Here is a 26039-nt window from a genome sequence, read left to right on the forward strand (position 1 = left end):
TCTGGGGTTCAGTTGTTTTTCTTTGCCTCTGTCACCAAAATACCGACCCATGTGAGGTTTAGCCGTTTTTTTTTTATAACAAACTAATAGAAGTTTTTTCTTGCCTCTGTCACCAAAGTGCTAGTTCATCTGGGGTTTAGTTGGTTTAACTGTTTTTTCTTTGCCTCTGTCTCCAAAATACCGGCCAATATGAGGTGTAGCTGTTTTTTTTAATAAACTAATAAAAGTGTTTCCTTGCCTCTGTCACCAAAGTTCGAGTTCAGGTGTGGTTTAGTTGGTTTAACTGTTTTTTATTTGCCTCTGTCTCCAAAATACCGGCCAATATGACGTGTAACTGTTTTTTATAACAAATTAATAAAAGTTTTTCCTTGCCTCTGTCACCAAAGTTGTAGTTTAGTTGTGGTTTAGTTGGTTTAACTGTTTTTTATTTGCCTCTGTCTCCAAAATACTGGCCAATATGACGTGTAGCTGTTTTTTTATAACAAATTAATAAAAGTTTTTCCTTGCCTCTGTCACCAAAGTTCTAGTTCATGTGGGGTTTAGTTGGTGTAACTGTTTTTCTTTGCCTCTGTCTCCAAAGGACCGGCCAGTGTGAGGTTTAGCCGTTTTTTTTAATAACAAACTAATAGAAGTTTTTCCTTGCCTCTGTCACCAAAGTGCTAGTTCATCTGGGGTTTAGTTGGTGTAACTGTTTCTCTTTACCTCTGTCACCAAAGGACCGGCCAATATGAAGTTTAGCTGTTTGTTAGTTTTATACAAACTAATATGAGTTTTTCCTTGCCTCTGTCACCAAAGTGCTAGTTCATCTGGGGTTTAGTTGGTTTAACTGTTTTTTCTTTGCCTCTGTCACCAAAGGACCAACCAATGTGCGGTTTAGCCGTTTTTAAAAAATAACAAACGAATAGAAGTTTTTCCTTGCCTCTGTCACCAAAGTGCTAGTTCATCTGGGGTTGAGTTGTTTTTTTTTACCTCTGTCACCAAAGTGCTAGTTCATGTGGGGTTTAGTTGGTGTAACTGTTTTTCCTTGCCTCTGTCACCAAAATACTGGCCAATATGAGGTGTAGCTGTTTTGTTTTTTTAATAAACTAATACAAAATTTTCCTTGCCTCTGTCACCAAAGTTCTAGTTCATGTGGGGTTTAGTTGGTGTAACTGTTTTTTTTTTACCTCTGTCTCCAAAGGACCGGCCAATGTGAGGCTTAGCTAGGGTTTTTTTTTTTATTATAACAAACTAATAAAAGTTTTTCCTTGCCTCTGTCACCAAAGTGCTAGTTCATGTGGGGTTTAGTTGGTTTAACTGTTTTTTCTTTGCCTCTGTCATCAAAGTGCTTGCTCCTACGGGATTCAGTTGGTTTAAAAGGAGTTTTCCTCGCCTCCGTCACCAAAGTGCTCGCTCCCACGGGATTCAGTTGGTTTAAATGGAGTTTGTCCTTGCCTCCGTCACCAAAGTGATTGCTCCTATGGGATTCAGTTGGTTTAAATGGAGTTTTTCCCTTGCCTCGGCCACAGGGGGAGGTAATCGTGTGTTTAAACGCTCCCTAGTCAGTATTCCAAGAAACCATTACTTGAGCACCAAAAAAAGCCAAATGAAGAAACTCCTTGGCTGAGGTAATGGTGTTCAAAGGTCAAAGCACCCAAAACGTTAGGAGGATGTTCCTTGTACTTCTTTTACTAGCGTGTTTGGATGGAGACAAGGTCTGAGCTGCTTCCAAACACATTCTTGATGGCCACAAAGTTTAGTTCTCTGAACTGGAAAAGGAGCTGGGAATAGTGTGTGTGTGTGTGTGTGTGTGTGTGTGTGTGTGTGTGTGTGTGTGTGTGTGTGTGTGTGTGTGTGTGTGTGTGTGTGTGTGTGTGCGACTGAGGCAGTCTGGGAAACGTGGTCCAGGTCAGAAGAATGATGTTATCAGGAAGTGTTTGGAGCTTGATTGTTTCCACATGCACTCGCTTCTCCTCAGCCAAAACAAGTCGAAGACTTCTCCACCTTCAGCCAGCCCCGCCTCCTCCTCCTCCTCCTCCTCCTCCTCCTCCTCCTCCTCCTCCACCTCCGCCCCAAGTTTTCTTCTTCTGCTCTGGCGGCGGTGACGAGCCTCGTTCTCCATGTGAGGGAGGTTGAGGAGAACAAAGACGTTCATTGTTGAACTTTGCGAGAAGAAGCTTAGACGGTGGAAGAGTGTAAAGTGTTCCCAGCACACATGTGGTCAGCTGTTTGTCATCGCTACACAACAACGTTGTTGAGTTGTGCAAACAGACTACTGTTAACACACTCGCGTGTGTGTGTGTTTTCCACATACGCACAGAAATGGAAAAAGGTCACACCGAGGTCCTAAGAGGCTTCACAACGCTGGGAGACTCCCAAAAATAAACCGAGCGCTCCCACGGTGGCTGCAGCATTCTTGTCATCGCAACGTTCATGTAACGCGATGGCGGGCCAGGAGGTAACCATGGCAACCAACTAACCACACGCTATAACCTGTCAATTGGGGTTCACATCCGAATCGTGATTTTTTAATTAATTTTCAAAAATGTATTGATTAAATATACTGTGTGTATATATATATATATATATATATATATATATATGTATATATATATATATATATATATATACCCAGGTGCATGTCTTTGGAGGAAGCCGGAGTACCCGGGGGGACCCCCCCCCGTAGTCACGGGGAGAACATGCAAACTCCATACAGAAAGATCCCGAGCGCAGTCCAGGGTGTACCCCGCCTTCCGCCCGAATGCAGCTTAGCCAATATTGCAACAAATATTATAGTATATTATCATACTTTACAAAAAATGTTATGCTTTAAAATGTAATATCGGAAATTATCAGTATCGGTTTTTTTATTATCGGTATCAGGTTTTTAAGTTGTTTTTTTTATTAAATCAACATAAAAAACACAAGATACACTTACAATTAGTGCACCAACCCAGAAAACCTCCCTCCCCCATTTACACTCATTCACACAAAAGGGTTGTTTCTTTCTGTTATTAATATTCTGGTTCCTACATTATATATCAATATATATCAATACAGTCTGCAAGGGATACAGTCCTAATAGTACTAACCTTTAACAGTTAATTTGACTCATTTTCATTCATTACTAGTTTCTATGTAACTGTTTTTATATTGTTTTACTTTCTTTTTTATTCAAGAAAATGTTTTTAATTTATTTATCTTATTTTATTTTATTAATTAAAAAAAAAGGACTTTATCGTCACCATACCTGGTTGTCCAAATTAGGCATAATAATGTGTTAATTCCACGACTGTATATATCGGTATCGGTTGATATTGGTATCGGTAATTAAAGAGTTGGACAATATCGGAATATCGGAAAAAAGCCATTATCGGACATCCCTAATATATATATATATATATATACACACACACCGTATTTTTCGGAGTATAAGTCGCACCGGAGTATAAGTCGCACCTAACGAAAATGCATAATAAAAAAGGAAAAAAACATATATAAGTCGCACTGGACTATGAAAAAAACTGCGACTTATAGTCCGAAAAATACGGTGTATATATATATATATATATATATATATATATACACACACACACATTATATATTGGTATATATATATATATTGGTATATATATATATATATATATACAGTATATACACACACACATATATACACGTATATACATATTTACATATACATATCATATATACATATACATTTACAGGGTTTTTTCCTGCGTTCAAAATTGCGTGGCGGCCGTCTCCAGCCAATTTTGTGCCGCCCCCAGCCAGAGCGATTGATATCACAGCGTAAAGCTCCGGCTGTGTTGATTGAGCGATTGATGTGCCTCTGCGGCAGCTATGTATTTTAACTGCAGTTGCAGCACTATAGAGGCGCTATATCAGCAGCAGTGCACTGGAAAGACCTGAAGCAACTACCGAAGAAGAAACAGATCGAATCGTGTTGTTTCCCGCTACTTGGTGCATAACGTTGACCGCCCTAACAAGTGGATTTCTGCCATACGGAGCATGATACGGAGGGATCACTGGACTCCTACAGAACACTCCAGACTGTGCTGTGAACTTTTTGTCTCTGGTAAGTGAACACAGCGAGTAGTGTTAGCTTCCTTTCCAACCTTTTCTGACTAATTATAATAGATGGATTGATTGAAGAATTGATTAGAAGCTTGCATAGGATCAGGTAGAGTTTCATGATTGACTGGTACAAGATCAACTAAAAGAAAGCATTACAAGCATGTCGTGGTTATTTAAAAAAAAAAAGTTTCAGAGTAACGTTGATGTTTTTTAGTGTTGCAGATATGGCAGGCAAAATTAGTCACTACTTTAAAAAGCAATGTGACGAGGAGGAAAGTCAAGAGTCCAGGTGAAACAGAGCAGAGGAATGAACCTAACAGGCAGTTAAAATGTAATCATTCATGGTGGTGACGACATGTGGACATTTGTGTCCACAGAGTTCTTGAAGGCTGCTTCAAAATCATCTATGAGTGTCTCAAGCAAAAGTGGCCCCACCACACAAGCTAGGAGCCCATCATTCTCTTATGCAAGCACTTAGGCCACAGGTGTCAAACTCAAGGCCCGGGGGCCAGATCTGGCCCATGACATCATTTTATCTGGCCCACAAACACCTGGAAATGTTGTGTGTCAATAAAGTACTTCATATTTTCTCACTAATGTGTTTTTTTTATTTTGACAGAAAAAATATATGTACTGCTTGAAATTGCATAACTTTTAAACTTTAATAGTATCCAATATTGCAGCAAATATTATAGTATATTAAACATGCACCTGGGGATAGGTTGATTGGCAACACTAAATTGGCCCTAGTGTGTGAATTTGAGTGTGAATGTTGTCTGTCTATCTGTGTTGGCCCTGCGATGAGGTGGCGACTTGTCCAGGGTGTACCCCGCCTTCCGCCCGATTGTAGCTGAGATAGGCTCCAGCGCCCCCCGCCACCCCAAAGGGAATAAGCGGTAGAAAATGGATGGGATGGATTATCATACTTTACAAACATTTCTTGGCTAAATAAAAATAAATACTTAAATAGCTGCTTCACTTGTGATTTTAATAGAGATGTCCGATAATATCGGACATCATTTATCGGCTGATATTATCGGACGATAAATGCTTTAAAATGTAACATTGGAAATTATCGGTATCGGTTTCAAAAAGTAAAATTTATGACTTTTTAAAAGGACATAGGGAGAAGTACAGAGCGGTTGCGTCTCCCAGTCATACTTGCCAACCCTCCCGATTTTCCCGGGAGACTCCCGAATTTCAGTGCCCCTCCCGACAATCTCCCGGGGCAACCATTCTCCCGAATTCCTCCTGATTTCGACCCAGACAACAATATTGGGGGCGCGCCTTAAAGGCACTGCCTTCGCATGCCGGCCCAGTCACATAATATCTACGGCTTTTCACACACACACATAAGTGAATGCAAAGCATACTTGGTCAACAGCCATACAGGTCACACTGAGGGTGGCCGTATAAACAACTTTAACACTGTTACAAATATGCGCCACACTGTGAACCCACACCAAACAACAATGACAAACAAATTTCGGGAGAACATCCGCACCATAACACAACAGAACAAATACCCAGAAACTCTTGCAGCACAAACTATTCCGGTACGCTACAATATACTACCTTGCTACATTGTTTAATGCATCCAGCGGGGCATCACAACAAAATTAGGCATAATAATGTGTTAATTCCACGACTGTATATATCGGTATCGGTTGATATCGGAATCGGTAATTAAGAGTTGGACAATATCGGAATATCGGCAAAAAAGCCATTATCGGACATCTCTAGATTTTACAGCAAACTATCCATTAAATTAATAAAAATGACAATACATTCTTTACAGCATATTACTGTAAATTGAAAAAACTTTAAAAATTTGGCGTTAAAATTCTGGCGCACGGTCAAGATTGTAACACCTCTGCCTCAATTTAAGCCAGGAAAAACCCTGATGTGATGTGATATAAAATGTACACATATATAAACATACACAAGTAAATAAGTGTAATCTTGTTAAATATGATTTAAAAAGAAGTAAAGAAGTGTGATCTTGTTAAAGATGATTTAAAAAGAAGTAAAGAAGTGTGATCTTGTTAAAGATGATTTAAAAAGAAGTAAAGAAGTGTGATCTTGTTGAAGATGATTTAAAAAGGACTAAGTAATGTTGAATGATAAGCAGGATGAAGATGTTTCCCCTCCCCCCTCCGTCCTTTGGGGGCATGGGGGCTCTACTATTGGGAACACTGGGAACTTAGTCTCCCCCCCCCCCCCCCCCCCCCCCCCTCCAACGTCTTCCCACTAGTAGCCTTTCTTTTCTCTTGTTGTGGTGTTTTCCCACAGTGCTTTGCTACATGCGGGTTCACGTGAGGTCAGAAAGGAGGGAAATGAAACACCAAGACAGAAAGGCAGACTTTGTGGCTTTGGAAATTCCTCAGCGGTGCTGTTGAAGGCGTCGCACCGCCGCAAGTCAACTCAACAAGTGCTTAGACCCAAATAGCCCGAAGGGGAAGGAGGTGGAGGACACCGTTTTGGAACTTTGTGTCTAGATGAAGCACATTGTTGTTCTATCACAAACACATGGACACAAACTAGCAAGACTTGGAATACAATGTTTGGACCTTAGATACCTTAGGTGTCCCTTTTTCTTAGCAAGACATCATGGACTATTGTATGTTTCTAACTCAATTATCTGTTGGACTAAAGTCCTTACTGGTCCCTACTTTATCCTAACAAGACATCATACACAATTGTGTGCTACCAAATCAATTATTTGTTGGACTAGAGTCCTTACTGGTCCCTACTTTAACCTAACAAGACATCATAGACTAGTGTATGCTACCACTTCAATGAAAAGTGGACTAGAGTCCTTAGTAGTCCCTACTTTATCCTAACAAGACATTATGGACTATTGTATGTTTCTAACTCAATGACATGTTGGACTAGAGTCCTTAGTGGTCCCTACTTTATCCTAAAAAAACATTATGGACTATTGTATGTTTCTAACTCAATGACAAGTGGACTAGAGCCCTTACTGGTCTTTTCTTTATCCTAACAAGATGTTATGGACTATTGTATGCTACCACCTCAATGAAAAGTGGACTAAAGTCCTTAGTGGTCCCTACTTTAACCTAACAAGACATCATAGACTATTGTATGCTACCACCTCAATGAAAAGTGGACTAAAGTCCTTAGTGGTCCCTACTTTATCCTAACAAGACTATTGTATGTTTCTAACTCAATGACATGTTGGAGTCCTTAGTGGTCCCTACTTTATCCTAACAAGACTTTATGAACTATTGTATGTTTCTAACTCAATTATTTGTTGGACTAAAGTCCTTACTGGTCCCTACTTTAGCCTTGAAAGACATTGTAGACTATTGTATGCCTCCAACTGAATTTTTTGGGCTATAGTCCTTACCGGTCCCTACTTCATCCTAACAAGACTTTATGGACTATTGTATGTTTCTAACTCAATTATTTGTTGGACTAAAGTCCTTACTGGTCCCTACTTTAGCCTTGAAAGACATTGCAGACTATTGTATGCCTCCAACTGAATTTGTTGGGCTATATTCCTTACTGGTCCCTACTTTATCCTAATAAGACTTCATGGACTATTGTATGTTTCTAACTTAATTATTTGCTGTACTAAAGTCCTTACTGGTCCCTACGTTATCATAGCATGACATCGTGGACTATTTTATGCTATCAACTCATTGACAAGTGGACTAAAGTCCTTACTGGTCCCTACTTTAACCTAACAAGACATCATAGACTATTGTATGCTACCACCTCAATGAAAAGTGGACTAAAGTCCTTAGTGGTCCCTACTTTATCCTAACAAGACATTATGGACTATTGTATGTTTCTAACTCAATTATTTGTTGGACTAAAGTCCTTACTGGTCCCTACTTTAGCCTTGAAAGACATTGTAGACTATTGTATGCCTCCAACTGAATTTCTTCGGCTATAGTCCTTACCGGTCCCTACTTCATCCTAACAAGACTTTATGGACTATTGTATGTTTCTAACTCAATTATTTGTTGGACTAAAGTCCTTACTGGTCCCTACTTTAGCCTTGAAAGACATTGTAGACTATTGTATGCCTCCAACTGAATTTGTTGGGCTATATTCCTTACTGGTCCCTACTTTATCCTAATAAGACTTCATGGACTATTGTATGTTTCTAACTTAATTATTTGCTGTACTAAAGTCCTTACTGGTCCCTACGTTATCATAGCATGACATCGTGGACTATTTTATGCTATCAACTCATTGACAAGTGGACTAAAGTCCTTACTGGTCCTTACTTTATCAAACAAGACATCGTGGACTATTGTATGCTACCAACTCAATTATTTGTTGGACTAGAGTCCTTACTGGTCCCTACTTTAACCTAACAAGACATCATAGACTATTGTATGCTACCACCTCAATGAAAATTGGACTAAAGTCCTTAGTGGTCCCTATTTTATCCTAACAAGACATTATGGACTATTGTATGTTTCTAACTCAATTATTTGTTGGACTAAAGTCCTTACTTTAGCCTTGAAAGACATTGTAGACTATTGTATGCCTCCAACTGAATTTGTTGGGCTATAGTCCTTACTGGTCCCTACTTTATCCTAATAAGACTTCATGGACTATTGTATGTTTCTAACTTAATTATTTGCTGTACTAAAGTCCTTACTGGTCCCTACGTTATCATAGCATGACATCGTGGACTATTGTATGCTACCAACTCAATTATTTGTTGGACTAGAGTCCTTACTGGTCCCTACTTTAACCTAACAAGACATCATAGACTATTGTATGCTACCACCTCAATGAAAATTGGACTAAAGTCCTTAGTGGTCCCTATTTTATCCTAACAAGACATTATGGACTATTGTATGTTTCTAACTCAATTATTTGTTGGACTAAAGTCCTTACTTTAGCCTTGAAAGACATTGTAGACTATTGTATGCCTCCAACTGAATTTGTTGGGCTATATTCCTTACTGGTCCCTACTTTATCCTAATAAGACTTCATGGACTATTGTATGTTTCTAACTTAATGATTTGCTGTACTAAAGTCCTTACTGGTCCCTACGTTATCATAGCATGACATCGTGGACTATTTTATGCTATCAACTCATTGACAAGTGGACTAAAGTCCTTACTGGTCCTTACTTTATCAAACAAGACATCGTGGACTATTGTATGCTACCAACTCAATTATTTGTTGGACTAGAGTCCTTACTGGTCCCTACTTTAACCTAACAAGACATCATAGACTATTGTATGCTACCACCTCAATGAAAATTGGACTAAAGTCCTTAGTGGTCCCTATTTTATCCTAACAAGACATTATGGACTATTGTATGTTTCTAACTCAATTATTTGTTGGACTAAAGTCCTTACTTTAGCCTTGAAAGACATTGTAGACTATTGTATGCCTCCAACTGAATTTGTTGGGCTATAGTCCTTACTGGTCCCTACTTTATCCTAACAAGACTTTGTGGACTATTGTATGTTTCTAACTCAAATATTTGTTGTACTAAAGTCCTTACTGGTCCCTACTTTATCATAGCAAGACATCATGGACTATTTTATGCTATCAACTCATTGACTAAAGTCCTTACTGGTCCTTACTTTATCATAGCAAGACATCATGGACTATTGTATGTTTCTAACTCAATTATTTGATGGACTAAAGTCCTTACTGGTCCCTACTTTATCCTAACAAGATATTACAGACTATTGTATGCTACCAACTCAATTATTTGTTGTACTAAAGTCCTTACTGGTCCCTACTTTATCCTAACAAGACATTATGGACAATTGTATGTTTCTAACTCAATTATTTGTTGTACTAAAGTCCTTAGTGGTCCCTACTTTATCATAGCAAGATGTTATGGACTATGGTATGTTTCTAACTCAATTATTTGATGGACTAAAGTCCTTACTGGTCCCTACTTTATCCTAACAAGACAGTATGGACTATCGTATGCTACCAACTCAATGACAAGTGGACAAAAGTCCACAGGGGTCCCTACATTATCCTCGCAAAACATTATAGACTATTTTAGGCATCCAAACCAATGCCATGGTTGGACCATAGTCCTTAGTAGTCATTTTTTCCTAGCAAAACATTGTGGACTATCATATGCTTCCACTCAGTTATTTGCTGGAATATTGTCCTTAGTAGTCCCTACTCTTTCCTTGCAAGAATTTAAGGACTATTGTCTGCTTCCACTCAATAACAAGTTATTATTATTGGACATTGTGGACGATGGTATGTTTTCAACTCAACGAGTGGTATCTTTTTCCTAGCAAGATGTTATGGACTATTGTATGTGCTCAACGCAGTTATTTGTCGGAATAGAGTCCTATCCTATGTTTGGAAGAGACATTATGGACTATTGTATGCTTCTGACTCAATGACATGCTAAACTAGAGTCCTTAGTGTTTTCTACTTCATCATAACAAGTGGTTAAGGACTATTGTATGCTTCCACTTCAATAACAAGTTATTATTCATCTTAACAAGACATTATGGACAAGTGTATATTTCTAACACAACAACAGGTGAACCAAAGTCCTTAGTGGTCCCCACTTTATCATAGCAAGATGTAATGGACTATTGTATGTTTCTAACTCAGTTATTTGATGGACTAAAGTCCTTACTGGTCCCTACTTTATCCTAGCAAGACATTATAGACTATTGTATGCATCCAAACCAATGCCGTGGTTGGACCATAGGCCTTTGTAGTCATTTTTTCCTAGCAAAACATTATGGACTATTGTATGCTACCAACTCAATGGCAAGTGGACTAGAGTCCTTACTGGTCTCTTCTTTATCCTTGAAAGATGTTATGGACTATTGTATGTTTTTAACTCAATTATTTGATGGGCTAGAGTCCTTAGTGGTCCCTTTTAAGGACTTGTGGATTATTGTATGCGTCCAACTCAATTACTAGTCCCTTCTTTATCCTAGCAAGATGTTATGGACTATTGTATGCTTCCAACTCAATAACAAGCTGGACTAGAGTCCTTAGTGGTAATTTTTTCCTAGCAAAACACTATGGACTAGTGAATGCTACCAACTCAATGGCAAGTGGACTAGAGTCCTTACTGGTCTCTTCTTTATCCTTGAAAGATGTTATGGACTATTGTATGTTTCTAACTCAATTATTTGATGGACTAGAGTCCTTAGTGGACTCAATTCAACTCAATAACAAGCTCGACTAGAGTCCTTAGTGGTCCCTACTTTATCCTAGCAAGATGTTATGGACTATTGTTTGCTTCCAACTCAATAACAAGATGGACTAGAGTCCTTAGTGGTAATTTTTTCCTAGCAAAACACTATGGACTATTGTATGCTACCAACTCAATGACAAGTGGACTAGAGTCCTTACTGGTCTCTTCTTTATCCTTGAAAGATGTTATGGACTATTGTATGTTTCTAACTCAATTATTTGATGGACTGGAGTCCTTAGTGGACTCAATTCAACTCAATAACAAGCTCGACTAGAGTCCTTAGTGGTCCCTACTTTATCCTAGCAAGATGTTATGGACTATTGTTTGCTTCCAACTCAATAACAAGATGGACTAGAGTCCTTAGTGGTAATTTTTTCCTAGCAAAACACTATGGACTATTGTATGCTACCAACTCAATGACAAGTGGACTAGAGTCCTTACTGGTCTCTTCTTTATCCTTGAAAGATGTTATGGACTATTGTATGTTTCTAACTCAATTATTTGATGGACTAGAGTCCTTAGTGGACTCAACTCAACTCAATAACAAGCTCGACTAGAGTCCTTAGTGGTCCATACTTTATCCTAGCAAGATGTTATGGACTATTGTATGCTTCCAACTCGATGACAAGTGGACTAGAGTTCTTACTGGTCTTTTCTTTATCCTAACAAGATGTTATGGACTATTATATGTTTTTAACTCAATTATTTGATGGGCTAGAGTCCTTAGTGGTCCCTTTTAAGGACTTGTGGACTATTGTATGCGTCCAACTCAATAACTAATCTCTTCTTTATCCTAGCAAGATGTTATGGACTATTGTATGCTTCCAACTCAATAACAAGCTGGACTAGAGTCCTCAGTGGTAATTTTTTACTAGCAAAACACTATGGACTATTGTATGCTACCAACTCAATGACAAGTGGACTAGAGTCCTTACTGGTCTCTTCTTTATCCTTGAAAGATGTTATGGACTATTGTATGTTTCTAACTCAATTATTTGATGGACTAGAGTCCTTAGTGGACTCAACTCAACTCAATAACAAGCTCGACTAGAGTCCTTAGTGGTCTCTACTTTATCCTAGCAAGATGTTATGGACTATTGTATGCTTCCAACTCGATGACAAGTGGACTAGAGTCCTTACTGGTCTTTTCTTTATCCTAACAAGATGTTATGGACTATTATATGTTTTTAACTCAATTATTTGATGGGCTAGAGTCCTTAGTGGTCCCTTTTAAGGACTTGTGACTATTGTATGCGTCCAACTCAATAACTAATCTCTTCTTTATCCTAGCAAGATGTTATGGACTATTGTATGCTTCCAACTCAATAACAAGCTGGACTAGAGTCCTTAGTGGTAATTTTTTCCTAGCAAAACACTATGGACTATTGTATATTACCAACTCAATGACAAGTGAACTAGAGTCCTTACTGGTCTCTTCTTTATCCTTGGAAGATGTTATGGACTATTGTATGTTTCTAACTCAACTATTTGATGGACTAGAGTCCTTAGTGGACTCAACTCAACTCAATAACAAGCTCGACTAGAGTCCTTAGTGGTCCCTACTTTATCCTAGCAAGATGTTATGGACTATTGTATGCTTCCAACTCAATGACAAGTGGACTAGAGTCCTTACTGGTCTTTTATTTATCCTAACAAGATGTTATGGACTAATGTATGCAACCAACTCAATGACAAGTGGACTAGAGTCCTTACTGGTCTCTTCTTTATCCTAGAACGATGTTATGGACGATCGTATGTTTCTAACTAAAATATTTGATGGACTAGAGTCCTTACTGGTCCTTTTAAGGACTTATGGACTATTGTATGCTTCCAACTACATTTTTTTTTATTAGATTCAATTGCTCTGTTTATTGCTATTCTGAATGTTGCTGGGTCGGGTTTGGTTTTGGAATTGGATTGCATTGTTATGGTATTGTTGTGTATTGTTTTGTTGGATTGATTAATACATTCTTTAAAAAATGTAAATTAAAATAAAAAAAAGTCCTTAGTGGTCCCTTTTAAGGACTATTGTATACAATAGAATAGAATAGAATGGACTTTATTGTCATTATATTTGCATATAAGGAGATTAAGGACTCCAACTTAAGGTGCGGTAGTGGGAACAAATATGGGGTAAAAATAAATGAAATTACACAACAGGTAATAAAGAAAAAACTAACAATTGAAATAAACAGACTACTATCCAATAAAAATAATAAGCAATCCACCTATAATAATATGCTTCCACCTCAATGACAAGCTGGACGAGAGACTTTGTTATGTACCATTTTATCCTTCCACCTTCATGGGAACCCTCTAAGGGAAGACCCTTTGCTGTTGCCAGTGTTTGGTCACATCAGTGATCACCTCACAGATGGACAGAACTCTTGCAGAAGACTGGCCGCTGTTGCAGCTGCAGAGGAAACCATTCCAATGTTCTTCTTGCAGGTTTTAGCGGACACGTGTTGGCCTACTTGGGCAGATATTTATGTTGCGTAGCTTCCCAATGAGAACCACATGCAGCAGCGTTTGAGACGTTTGACATAAAGCATGACGTCCTTTGGGGAGTCTTTTAAAGCCTCTCAAAGATGGCGGCGGTGTAACAAGATAACCTGCTGTCTGGGCTCTGACTTTATGCTTGTCTTCCTGTGGAAAGCAACAAAAGTCACTTTCTTGTTTGCTGAATTAAGAAGTGAAACTTGACTGATGTCCAGTCCATCAAACACCTCCATGACTGCTATGTCAGGGGGGTTACTTCTCTTTTCGGACTCCTTCCTGTTTCCACCGCAGTGCATGCTGGGAGCTGACGCCTCAGTTTGAACGGAGTAACCTTTTGACCACCAGTAGTCTGCACGTGTGCCCAAAGCCCCCGTGTTGTGTTTATGGACCGCGTTTCAGGCGCTTACCTCCTTCTGCCGTGTGCACCTGAACCCAGGGCGACCAGTCAGACGGCCCCTGGCTGCTGTGGCACGACACCCTGAAGGCGTAGTCGCTGTGCGGCTCCAAATCCTCCAAGAGGAGCTCAGCCGGCGGGATGTTGACGTTCTGGTTGTGAATGATCTCGTCTGCGTCTCCGGACGAGGTCTAAGATTAAAATACCGCATTCCGTTAATCATCCTGGTCCCATCTTATACAAGAACTTGAAGAAAGTGTCACACCCGAGTAGGGTTGTACGGTATACTGGTACTAGTATAGTACTGCGATACTAATGAATCATATTCGGTACTATACTGCCTATAAAAAGTACCTGTCACCCCCACCCTTTTTTTTTAACGGGCATTACGGCGCGTCGTGACAGTGCTGGTTTTACGAGCAGAGAAGCATATTCGGCAGCGCACACACACAGAGTACTTACAAGTAGACACAGTGTGTAGACAGAAATTGGAGAACGGATGCATTTTGGCCTAAAAACTAACAATAAAGGTGAAGTTATAACACTGAAACGCCCTCAGGAAGAGGTGCTTTAAGACATGGCTAGCTCACTAGCAGCTAACGTCCATCTGTGTTTTAGCTACTTCTAAATCACTAATCCTCGCCTCCATGGCGACAAATAAAGTGAGTTTCTTACACGTATCATTATGCCTGCAGGACGACTTCACTACACACCGTAGGAGGATACAATAGCTAACAACAAGCTAGTACTCCTCAATGTAAACAAATGCCATGGGTGGATCTCAACCTGACATCCACTGTAATGATACCAAGTACAGTGTAGTCGATACTACTATAATTACATTGATATTTTTTATCATCACAAAATCTTTTTTTTTTTTTTTTAATTTCTGTTATGTTTATAAACTCAGTAAATACATCCCTGGACACATGAGGACATTGAATATGACCAATGTATTATCCTGTAACTACTTGGTATCGGATCGATACCTAAATGTGTGGTATCATCCAAAACTAATGTAAAGTATCAAACAAGAGAAGAATGAGTGATTATTACATTTTAACAGAAGTGTAGATAGAACATGTTAAAACAGAAAATAAGCAGATATTAACAGTAAATGAACAAGTAGATTAATAATCAATTTTTACAGTTTGTCCTTCATAATGTAGACAAAATAATAGTATGATAAATGATACAATATGTTACTGCATACGTCAGCAGACTAATTAGGAGCCTTTGTTTGTTTACTTACTACTAAAAGACAAGTTGTCTTGTATGGTCACTATTTTTTTAAGGACAAAATTGCAATAATAAACATATGTTTCATGTACCCTAAGATTTTTTGTTCAAATAAAGCCAAGAATGACATTTTTTGTGGTCTCATATGTTTAGAAAAGTATCGAAAAGTATCAAAATACATTTGGTACCGGTACCAAAATATTGGTATCATGTCCTACACAAAATAGATTTGCAGTCAGTCACATCATTTTCTTTTTGTCACTTCAAAAATGACTGAGGACATGACTTCTGTGTCCTCAATTATAGTAACGACCATGATTGTTTCCTTCTACGGTGTGGAGTGAAGCATGTTTAGCTACTCCTCGTCCTGCATACTTACTTTATGTACAGGGATGTGAGCACCCTTTGAGGAAGAGGAAAATTGAGGAAAAACAATGAGGAAAATTGAGGGGGGTAAAAGAAGAAAATTAAGGAGAAAACAAGCGGAAAATGGAGGGGAAAAAGAGGGAATTGAGGGGGGGGGGGGGGGGAGAAAATTGAGGAGAAAAAAGAGGAAAATTGGTGGGTGAAAAGAGGAAAAATTGAGGGGGAAAAGAGGAAAACTGAGTGGAAAAAGAGGAAAATTGAATGGAATAAAAGAGGAAAATTGAGGGGGAAAAGAGGATAACTGAGGGGGAAAAAGAGGGAAATTGAGGGGGGGAAAGGAAAATTGAAGGGGGGGAAAGGACAATTGAGGGGGAAAATACAAAAATTGAGGGAGAAAAAGGAAATTGTGGAAAAAAAGAGGAACATTGAGGAAAAAAAGAGGAACATTGAGGGGAAAGGAGAATTGAGGGAAAACAGAGGACAATTGAGGGGGAAAGGGAAAATTGAGGAAGAAAAAGAGAACAATTGAGGGGAAAAAAGAGGAAAATTGAGGGGGAGAAAGAGGAAACTTGAGGGGAAAAAAGAGGAAAATTGAGTGGAAAAAGAGGAAAACTGAGGGGAAAAAAGAGGAAAATTTAGGGGAAAAAGAGGAAAATTGAGGGGGGGGAAAGGACAATTGAGGAGAAAAATACAAAAATTGAGGGAGAAAGAGGAAAATTGAGGTAAAAAATTACAATTTAGGAAAAAAAGAGGAAAATTTAGCAAAAAAAGAGAAAAATTGAGGGGGGAAAAGGAAAATTGAGGAAAAAATGAGTAAAATTGAGGCGGGGAAAGAAAATTAAGGACAGAAAGAGGATTATTGAGGAGGGAAAAAGAGGGCAATTGAGGGCAAAACAGGGAAAATTGAGGGGGGAAAGAGGGCAATTGAGGGCAAAACAGGGAAATTGAGGGGGGAAAGAGGGCAATTGAGGGAAAAACAGGGAAATTGAGGGAAAACAGAGGAAAATTGAGGGGGGGAAAGGAAAATCGAAGAAGAAAAAGAGAACAATTGAGGGGAAAAAGAGGAAAATTTAGGGCAAAAAGAAGAACATTTTGGAAAAAAAGAGAAAAATTGAGAGGAAAAAAGAGAAAAATTGAAGGGAAAAAGAGGAAAAATTTAGAAAAATAAGAGGAAACATTTCTATCAGCACAAAGCGCTGACTGAATAAAATCAAGAGTGTATTTCCTGCAATGAGGTGCATTTCTACATTCTAATTGACCTTTAGATGTTTGTTTAGTAGACCATTTAACATTATTATCATTGAAAATGTCCTGTAAAATTATTTAGCATGCATGCAAAAAACTCTGAAAACCTTTCCCATTGGGCGACTATCCTGTAGCCACGCCCCCTCAGGTAATCTACCTGTGTTTACAGCCGTCACCACAAAAATATAACTTCTCGTCGGCTATTATGGCTGTAAATCTTTCATTCAATTCGGTTCTTGGTGATAACGATTCGATTTAGAATCGATTCCCGATCCAAAACAATTCTCGAAGCAAAATCTATACTTTTTAATAACATTGGTTGCCAGTTCTATGACATTCCTCCATAAAATAGATAAACAGCTCTGATACATTTCTATATTACTTCAAAGAAAACTGGTTTTATTTGATACAATTCTAGCCAAACATTTACTGAAGTGGTTGGACAGGACATATTTAAATCCATCCATCCATCCATTTTCTACCGCTTATTCCCTTCGGGGTCGCGGGGGGCGCTGGAGCCTATCTCAATCGATTTTTGATTTTTTGGAATCGCGATTCATTCAAAAGTAGATTTTTTTTCACACCCCTACTGGCTACTAATAAATACACCCAGGAATCACTTGATTAAAGTACAGTGTTTTATTTTCCTATATTAAAACACAGTGTTACTGTTCAAACTGTGTGTAATGTTACAATGCCAAACATATTAAATATACTCGTTAAACAAAACCTCTGCCTTGTCTTTAATGCATACTTAGTCCTACTACGCTCCTGTATGTTAATGTTGGTCATTACGGTGGTACTTGAAGAGCCAGGGTTTTTTCTGAGGTGCTTCTTGAGAAGCACTGCTCTCCAACTACAACTTGTAATCATCCAAAAATGAAAAGTCGTCAACGTTGTGACTCGGTCAGCGAACGGAGGCGACGACAAGTAAGCCAGCTAGATGGTTGGTTAACGAGCACACTTGTTCCAATCCCGTCCTGCAACTCTGTGCAGCGTTCAACAAATTTTGTTTGGATCGTATTTTTATTGATATTTTGTCCCAAAAAAACTAGACATTTTCACGCAAAAGTTTATGTTTAATAACGCGGATTTCCGTGTTTTTTGCGGAAATTTCCCATTGCTGTGTGATTAACAACCATGAACAGGTGGGCTGGCGGCAAACAGAACGTAAAGGCGCTTCAAGGACAGGAAATAGTGCTAGAACAAGAACACTGGGACAGGAAGTGATTGTAAACTTAGCCAAAGAAGGAGCAAAGTGCAAACTGTCATGTGGGACCATGACTCAGAAGAGGACGAGAGCACCAGGAGTCCAAACATCCTCCACTGCGCCGCTAATGCTAACCATGCAATATATCATGAATTTATATCATGTAAAATTACATTTAATAACACAGTGATGTATGCATATAATAAGTAAATGTTACCTAAATATATCATTTATATATTTAATGTAAAATGACATTTAATAACACATTGATGTATGCATATAATAAGTAAACGTTACCTAAATACATCATTAATTTATTTAATGTAAAATGACATTTCATAACACATCAATGTTACCTAAATACATCATTAGGTATCATCAGTGTGTCGGTTTTAAAAGTGCTCCCCCTCTGGCCAACATATGTAATAACAAGTGTGTGTGTGTGAAATTGAAATGCGCCCCCTTTGGCCAAAATAATTAAAAAATAAATAAATGAATATGTATATAGAGACATACTGTAATAACTTGAAGTGAATATTGAAGATTAAAAACCAATTATAAACAAAAAATTAAAAAAAATTAACTAAAAGCAGTCTTTTTCTGCCTTCTTATAAAATTGGGAACAATTTCTCATATTCTTTCTGTTTTTGTAATATTGCAATATTTTCTCGTAAAATTATTACTTTTTATGTAAAATTATTACTTTTTATGTAAAATTATTACTTTTTATTGCAAAATGGTGACATTTGTCATATAAAATTCTGACTCATCACATTATTGCTAATTATTTTGTTGACATTTTTGGAGTAAAATTGTGACTTCTGAAATATTTTGCCAAGTAAAATTCAGTTTTTTATTATAATATTGCCAACATTTTAAAGTTTTCTTATAAAATTGTGACTTTTGTCGAGTAAAATTACGACTCTTTTCATAAAATTGCCAAAATGTTAAGATTTTCTTGTAAAATTGCGACAGTTATTAAGTAAAATTCCAACTTTTATCATAATATTGCACAAATGTTCAGTTTTTCTTGTAACATTTTTACTTGCGTTGAGTAAAATTACAATTTTTATTGTAATACTGCCAAAATTCCAAGTTCTTCTTGTGAAATTTTGACCTTTTTCTTGTGAAATTCCAACTAATTTTTCACAACAAGCCTTTTTATATTTGCATAGTATATATATATTATTCAAGTTGTAAATACAAAACTTTATATATGCATATAATAAGTAAATGTTACCTAAATATATCATATGTGTGTGTGTGTGTGTGTGTGTGTGTGTGTGTGTGTGTGTGTGTGTGTGTGTGTGTGTGTGTGTTGAGGGGGGGAAAAAAAGACAATTGAGGGGAAAAAGAAGAAAATTGAGGGAGAAAAACAGGAAAATTGAGGGAAAAATTTTAAATTGAGGAAAAAAAGGGGAAAATTGAGGGGGATAAGGGAAATTGAGGAAAAAATATGTAAAATTGAGGCGGGGAAAGAAAATTGAGGATAAAAAGAGGAAAATTGAGGAGGGAAAAAGGAAAAAAAGGAAAATTGAGGGCAAAACAGGAAAATTGAGGGAAAACAGAGGTAAATTGAGGGGGGAAAGAAAAATTGAGGAAGAAAAAAAGAAACATTTAGGGGAAAAAGAGAGAAATTGAGGGGAGAAAAAAGAAAAAAAGAGGAAAATTGAGGGGGAAAAGAGGGAAATTGTGTGTGTGTATGTGTGTGTGTTCTTGTATTTCTACCCTTCTTGAGACATCAACAACTAAAAGTACCTTCCGTATGAGGACCGGTGAACAAGTTAGGACCGAAATCATGGTCCCAATACGGAAAACAATTGCATCTAATAGAGAACCAAATACAAGAGTCCGTGAACATTGCTCCAAAGTCAAGATTTTTTGTTGATTAAATGTGCACACAAACGTAAACATTGACAGGTGCAAAGGCAGCAATATATGAAAAAACAAGACGGCAGCTAAAGAAGGACTTCCCTATTCATCCAAAGAGAAAAATTTAAGGGAAAAGAGGAAAATGGAGTGGAAAAAGAGGAAATTTGAGTGGAAAAAAAAGAGGAAAATTGAGGGGGGAAAGAGGAAAATTGAGGGGGGGGAAGGAAAATTGAGGGTAAAAAAGGAAACTGAGGGTAAAAAGAAGAAAACTGAGGGTAAAAAAAGGAAAACTGAGGGGAAAAAGAGAAAATTTGAGGGGGAAAAAAGGACAATTGAGGGGAAAAAGAAGAAAATTGAGGGAGAAAAAGAGGAAAACTGAGGGAAAAAAATTAAATTGAGGAAAACTTAGGAAAAAAGAGGAAAATTGAGGGGGATAAGGAAAATTTAGGAAGAAATGAGTAAAATTGAGGCGGGGAACGGAAATCTAGGATAAAAACAGGAAAATTGAGGAGGGGAAAAAGGAAAAAAAGGAAAATTGAGAGGAAAAAAGAGGAAAATTGAGGAGGGGAAAAAGGAAAAAAAGGAAAATTGAGAGGAAAAAAGAGGAAAATTGAGGGGGGAAAAGAGGGCAATTGAGGGCAAAACAGGTAAATTGAGGGAAAACAGAGGAAAATTGAGGGGGAAAAGGAACATTGAGGAAGAAAAAGAGAAAAATTTAGGGGAAAAAGGAAAATTGAGGGCAAAAAGATGGAAATTGTGTGTGTGTGTGTGTGTGTGTGTGTGTGTGTGTGTGTGTGTGTGTGTGTGTGTGTGTGTGTGTGTGTCATTCCTGACCTCATGAGTCACATCCAGGCTACAATCAAGACTAGTGACTACATTCCCCTTGCATGGCTCAGAGTGTTAATACCTGACACAGCTTTCTCTTGTTCTAGGAACTCTTTAAAGATGGTTCCTCACGTCTGACTCACGTCTTTCATCTTCCTGCCTCACACTCAAATCTTACGCTCCCATTTCCCCCCCGTTCTGCCGGGCCCCTCGCTTCATTCCCCCGTCCCGGCGAGGGAGGGAGTCGAGAGGTTGGGGGGTGCGGGGTCTTGGGCGAGAGGCAGCTTTATTAGAAGCAGACGTTTAGGGGTGGCGCCGCTCGCCGTAATGGCCGCCGAGCGAGAGAGGCAGGGAGGGGGGCTGCATGGAGATTAGTCGGGGGGGAGAGAGCGAAACCCGACTCCGTCGTTCTGGTTTTCCTGTCCCAACGTGTCGTCTCACCTGCACGGAGCAGCGCACCACCGGGTAGTCGCCCCCGAAGCCGGGCCGCCATGACAGGAGGAGGCTGGTCGGCGTGACGTTGGCGGCCTTCAGGTGGTGAGGCGGCGACGGCAGAACTGAAACAACAAACAGTTATTTTACAAAAAAATGGATCAAAAAATGATTGCGTCTTACCGGTGACGGTGCCCAAAACATGTTTCCATGTTAATACAATCACACACACATGTGGCGAGCATGCTAGCCATTAGTATCGTTAGTATTTCCATTTTTTGAAATACACCCAAAACTTAAGACTTTATAAATAATACAAAACCCAAAAGCAGTGAAGTTGGTAAATAAAAAGAGAATACAATGATTTGCAAATCTTTTTCAACTTGTATTCAATTGAATAGACTGCAAAGACAAGATATTTAAAGTTCCAACTGGAAAAAGTTGTTATTTTTTGCAAATATTAGCTATATTTGGAATTTGATGCCTGCAACATGTTTCAAAAAAGCTGGCACAAGTGGCATAAAAGACTGAGAAAGTTGAGGAAACACTTTGGAAAAAATCCCACAGGTGAACGGGCTAATTGGGAACAGGTGGGTGCCATGATTGGGTATAAAAGCAGCTTCCATGAAATGCTCAGTCATTCACAAACAAGGATGGGGCGAGGGTCACCACTTTGTCAACAAATGCGTGTTTAAGAACAACATTTCTCAAGCAGCTATTGCAAGGAATTTAGGGATTTCACCATCTACGGTCCATAATATCATCAAAAGGTTCAGAGAATCTGGAGAAATCACTGCACGTAAGCCATGATATTACGGACGTTCGATCCCTCAGGCGGTACTGCGTCAAAAAGCGACATCAGTGTGTAAAGGATATCACCACATGGGCTCAGGAACATTTCAGAAAACCACCGTCAGTAACTACAGTTTGTCGCTATATCTGTAAGTGCAAGTTAAAACTCTACTATGCAAAACGAAAGCCATTTATCAACAACACCCAGAAACACCGCCGGCTTCACTGGGCCTGAGCTCATCTAAGATGGATTGATGCAAAGTAGAAAAGTGTTCTGTGGTCTGACGAGTCCACATTTCAAATTGTTTTTGGAAACTATGGACGTCGTGTCCTCCAGACTAAAGAAGAAAAGAACCATCCGGATTGTTATAGGCGCAAAGTGTAAAAGGCAGCATCTGTGATGGTATGGGGGTGTATCAGTGCCCAAGGCGTGGGTAACTTACACATCTGTGAAGGCACCATTAATGCTGAAAGGTACATACAGCTTTTGGAGCAACGTTATCATGAACGCCCCTGCTTATTTCAGCAAGGCAATGCCAAGCCACGTGTTACAACAGCGTGGCTTCATAGCACCAAACCTACTCAGTGGCCTAGTGGTTAGAGTGTCCGCCCTGAGATCGGCAGGTTGTGAGTTCAAACCCCGGCCGAGTCATACTAAAGACTATAAAAATGGGACCCATTACCTTCCTGCTTGGCACTCAACATCAAGGGTTGGAATTGGGGGTTAAATCACCAAAAATGATTCCCGGGCGCGGCACCGCTGCTGCCCACTGCTCCCCTCTCTTCCCAGGGGGTGATCAAGGGGATGGGTCAAATGCAGAGGACACATTTCACCACACTTAGTGTGTGTGATAATCATTGGTACTTTAACTTAACTTTAGTAAAAGAGTGCGGGTACTAGACTGGCCTGCTTGTAGTCCAGACCTGTCTTCCATTGAACATGTGTGCCCCAATATGAAGCCTAAAATACCACAACGGAGACCACCGGACTGTTGAACAACTTAAGCTGTACATCAAGCAAGAATGGGAAAGAATTCCACCTGAAAAGCTTCAGAAATGTGTCTCCTCAGTTCCCAAACATTTACTGAGTGTTGTTAAAAGGAAAGGCCATGTAACACAGTGGTAAAAATGCCCCTGTGACAACTTGTTTGCAATGTGTTGCTGCCATTAAATTCTAAGTTAATGATTATTTGCAAAAAAAAAAGAAGTTTCTCAGTGTGAACATGAAATATCTTGTCTTTGCAGTCTATTCAATTGAATATAAGTTGAAAAGGATTTGCAAATCATTGTATTCTCTTTTTATTTACCATTTACACAAAGTGACAACTTCACTGCTTTTGTGTTTTGTATTTTAATTGGTGATAACTTTAGCATATCTTATTTAGATTAGCCTTTCATTGCCACTCTATTAAAGCAAATATGTTTCCATGAATGATGGAAACATATATGGATCCAAAATGATGGGGTCTTACCGGTGACGGTGCCCGATCCGGAGGCGGCCACGCCCTTGTTGTTCTGGGCCTCGCAGGAGAAAGTGCTGGTCCGGTTCAAACCTGAGCAGGGGGGGGGATGGCAAAATTATTTTGAGCAGCAGCGAAAAACAAGGAGGAAAAAAAGCCAACATGACATGCACTTATCCAGCTGGCAAGAAGATGATGCTGGTGGTTACCGTGGCGACCGAGTCAGCAGTGCGGTGATGAGTGTGTGTTAGTCAGCAAGCTGAGCTCGGGACTTTTGTGGAACAATAAAAGCAGTGTGACTTTTGACTTGGTCTGTTTCCCACAGTTGTATTTGACGAGTTCAAGACAATTAGGACAAATCGGTGCCGACCTTCACTTATACAGGTCCAAGGTCACGATACGGGCAGGGAGCATCACTGCAGACAAACTGTTCAAACATCTCCCTTCCAGATCACAGAGCGCTACCACAACTTTCTTCTCTCAGGATATCCATCTGATTGATCTGTCACTCATGCTCACGTCATCATCCATTTGCTCTATTCACCACTGATTAGCCTGGCACATATTAGTTATTTACATTTTTTGTTATTCGTTAATATTTAATGTTTAAATTGAACAAAGCGCACAGTCTACCAAGTCAAAGTCCTTGTGAGTTAAACATACCTGCCCAATAAATTCTGATTTACATTTGTGGTTCGCCCAAAATTCAAATGAGAGGACTAGTACTATCTTAATTGGTGATAACTTTAGCATTTAGCACAGTGACGTGCGGTGAGGTTGATGGCTGGTGAGGCACTGACTTCATCACAGTCAGATTTACAAACATATGAACCCTAAAGAGTATCTTATTCACCATATGATTGGCAGCAGTTAACGTGTTATGTTTAAAAGCTCATACCAGCATTCTTCCCTGCTTGGCACTCAGCATCAAGGCTTGGAATTGGGGGTTAAATCACCAAAAATGATTCCCGGGCGCGGCGCCGCTGCTGCCCACTGCTCCCCTCACCTCCCAGGGGGTGAACAAGGGTATGGGTCAAATGCAGAGGACAAATTTCACCACACCTAGTGTGTGTGTGACAATCATTGGTACTTTAACTTAACTTTAACTTTACACATACAAACTGTAGCACACAAAAAAAGCACATTTAATAAAAAAACTTTATTATGGTCTTACCTTTACTTATAAGTGCGCCGCTGTTGTGCTGATTAATGAACCCCCTGATGGGAGTGTTATATCAACTAAGCCCTCACTTCAACTTTCCACGTGCAAGATTGAATCTATTTAAAAAAGTGTAACCGAGGGTTTATAAATGTCGCCTATACTGTATGAAACTACAAAATAACAAACACGGAGGCTCCAGTTTACACGAGGACCACTTTATTTACCTTCTTTCAAAAACTTCCGCTTCACTCCAACGTGTCAAAATTCCGCTCTTAGCGCCTTCAAAATAAGAGCTCAAGGCATATACTGTATAACAGCGCAAAACAGGAACTTAACATCACAAAGAGGAAAGCCCATAAAAAGAGGTTACAAAAGTTATTTAATAAGAAGCCAAAAAGTGCAAAAAAAAATAATGTTCGTGTTGGAGGATTTGTGAATTAGGTACACCTGCAGTCTGCAGGTGTACCTAATGTTGTGGCCCTGCAGTCATTCACAACTCCTCCAACACGAACATTATTGTTTTTGCACTTTTTGGCTTCTTATGAAATAACTTTTTTTAAATAGATTCAATCTTGCACGTGGAAAGTTTAAGTGTGGGCTTTAGTTGATATAATACTCCCGTCAGGGGGTGCAAATTCTACGGCGGGTGTGCAGGAGGCGAGCCTCAGCCAGTGTGTCTTTTGCAGCCGTTTTATGATCGCTCAGCACAATAAATACTTTACACACATACAGTTGTTGACAAAATACACTGTACATTATATACCTCAGCTAACTAAACTATGGAAATGTATAATATAGTCCATATAGCAATACAGTCTCACTGCACAGCAGGCCAGCTGTTAGCCGAGTCCGCAATCCATGGTGAGGCACAAATGAGTGACGTGCCTCAACTGGCTGCTGATCACCGCACCGTCTCTTCTCAGTATTTGAACGGCAAATGTGAAAATTCAGCGATTTTTAATAAAAATATTATAAAACTGGTGAAGTTAAATGGAAAATAACTTTATAGTATAATCACTGGATACATATAACAATTTAATAGATTTTTTTTTCTTTTTACATTTTTTTTCTTTCCATGATGGCAGGTGAGGCCTCCAGTGACCGCACGTCACTGATTTAGCATATCACATAAGATTAGCCTTTTATTGCCACCTTATTGAAAAAAAATGTTTCCATGTTAATACAATGTATACACACTTGCTGCTAGCATGGTTGAGTTGAGTTGTTGAGTTTGAGTTTATTTGGAACATGCATGCATACAACATGATACATCACAATTT

General features: G+C 38.9%; 1 protein-coding gene across 1 annotated transcript in view; it reads right to left on the reverse strand.

Moving 5' to 3' along the window:
* axl (AXL receptor tyrosine kinase) overlaps positions 1 to 26039 on the reverse strand; it is a 75284-nt gene that overhangs the window by 23950 nt on the left and 25295 nt on the right. Inside the window, exons 5-7 of the mRNA XM_061972369.1 lie at positions 23610 to 23690; positions 21355 to 21470; positions 14170 to 14347 (exon numbers count right to left, since the gene is read on the reverse strand). Coding sequence (XP_061828353.1) covers positions 14170 to 14347; positions 21355 to 21470; positions 23610 to 23690 — 375 coding nt within the window. The remainder of the gene's footprint in view (positions 1 to 14169; positions 14348 to 21354; positions 21471 to 23609; positions 23691 to 26039) is intronic.

Source organism: Nerophis lumbriciformis, linkage group LG17, assembly GCF_033978685.3.
Source record: "Nerophis lumbriciformis linkage group LG17, RoL_Nlum_v2.1, whole genome shotgun sequence".
Classification (NCBI taxonomy): Eukaryota; Metazoa; Chordata; class Actinopteri; order Syngnathiformes; family Syngnathidae; genus Nerophis; species Nerophis lumbriciformis.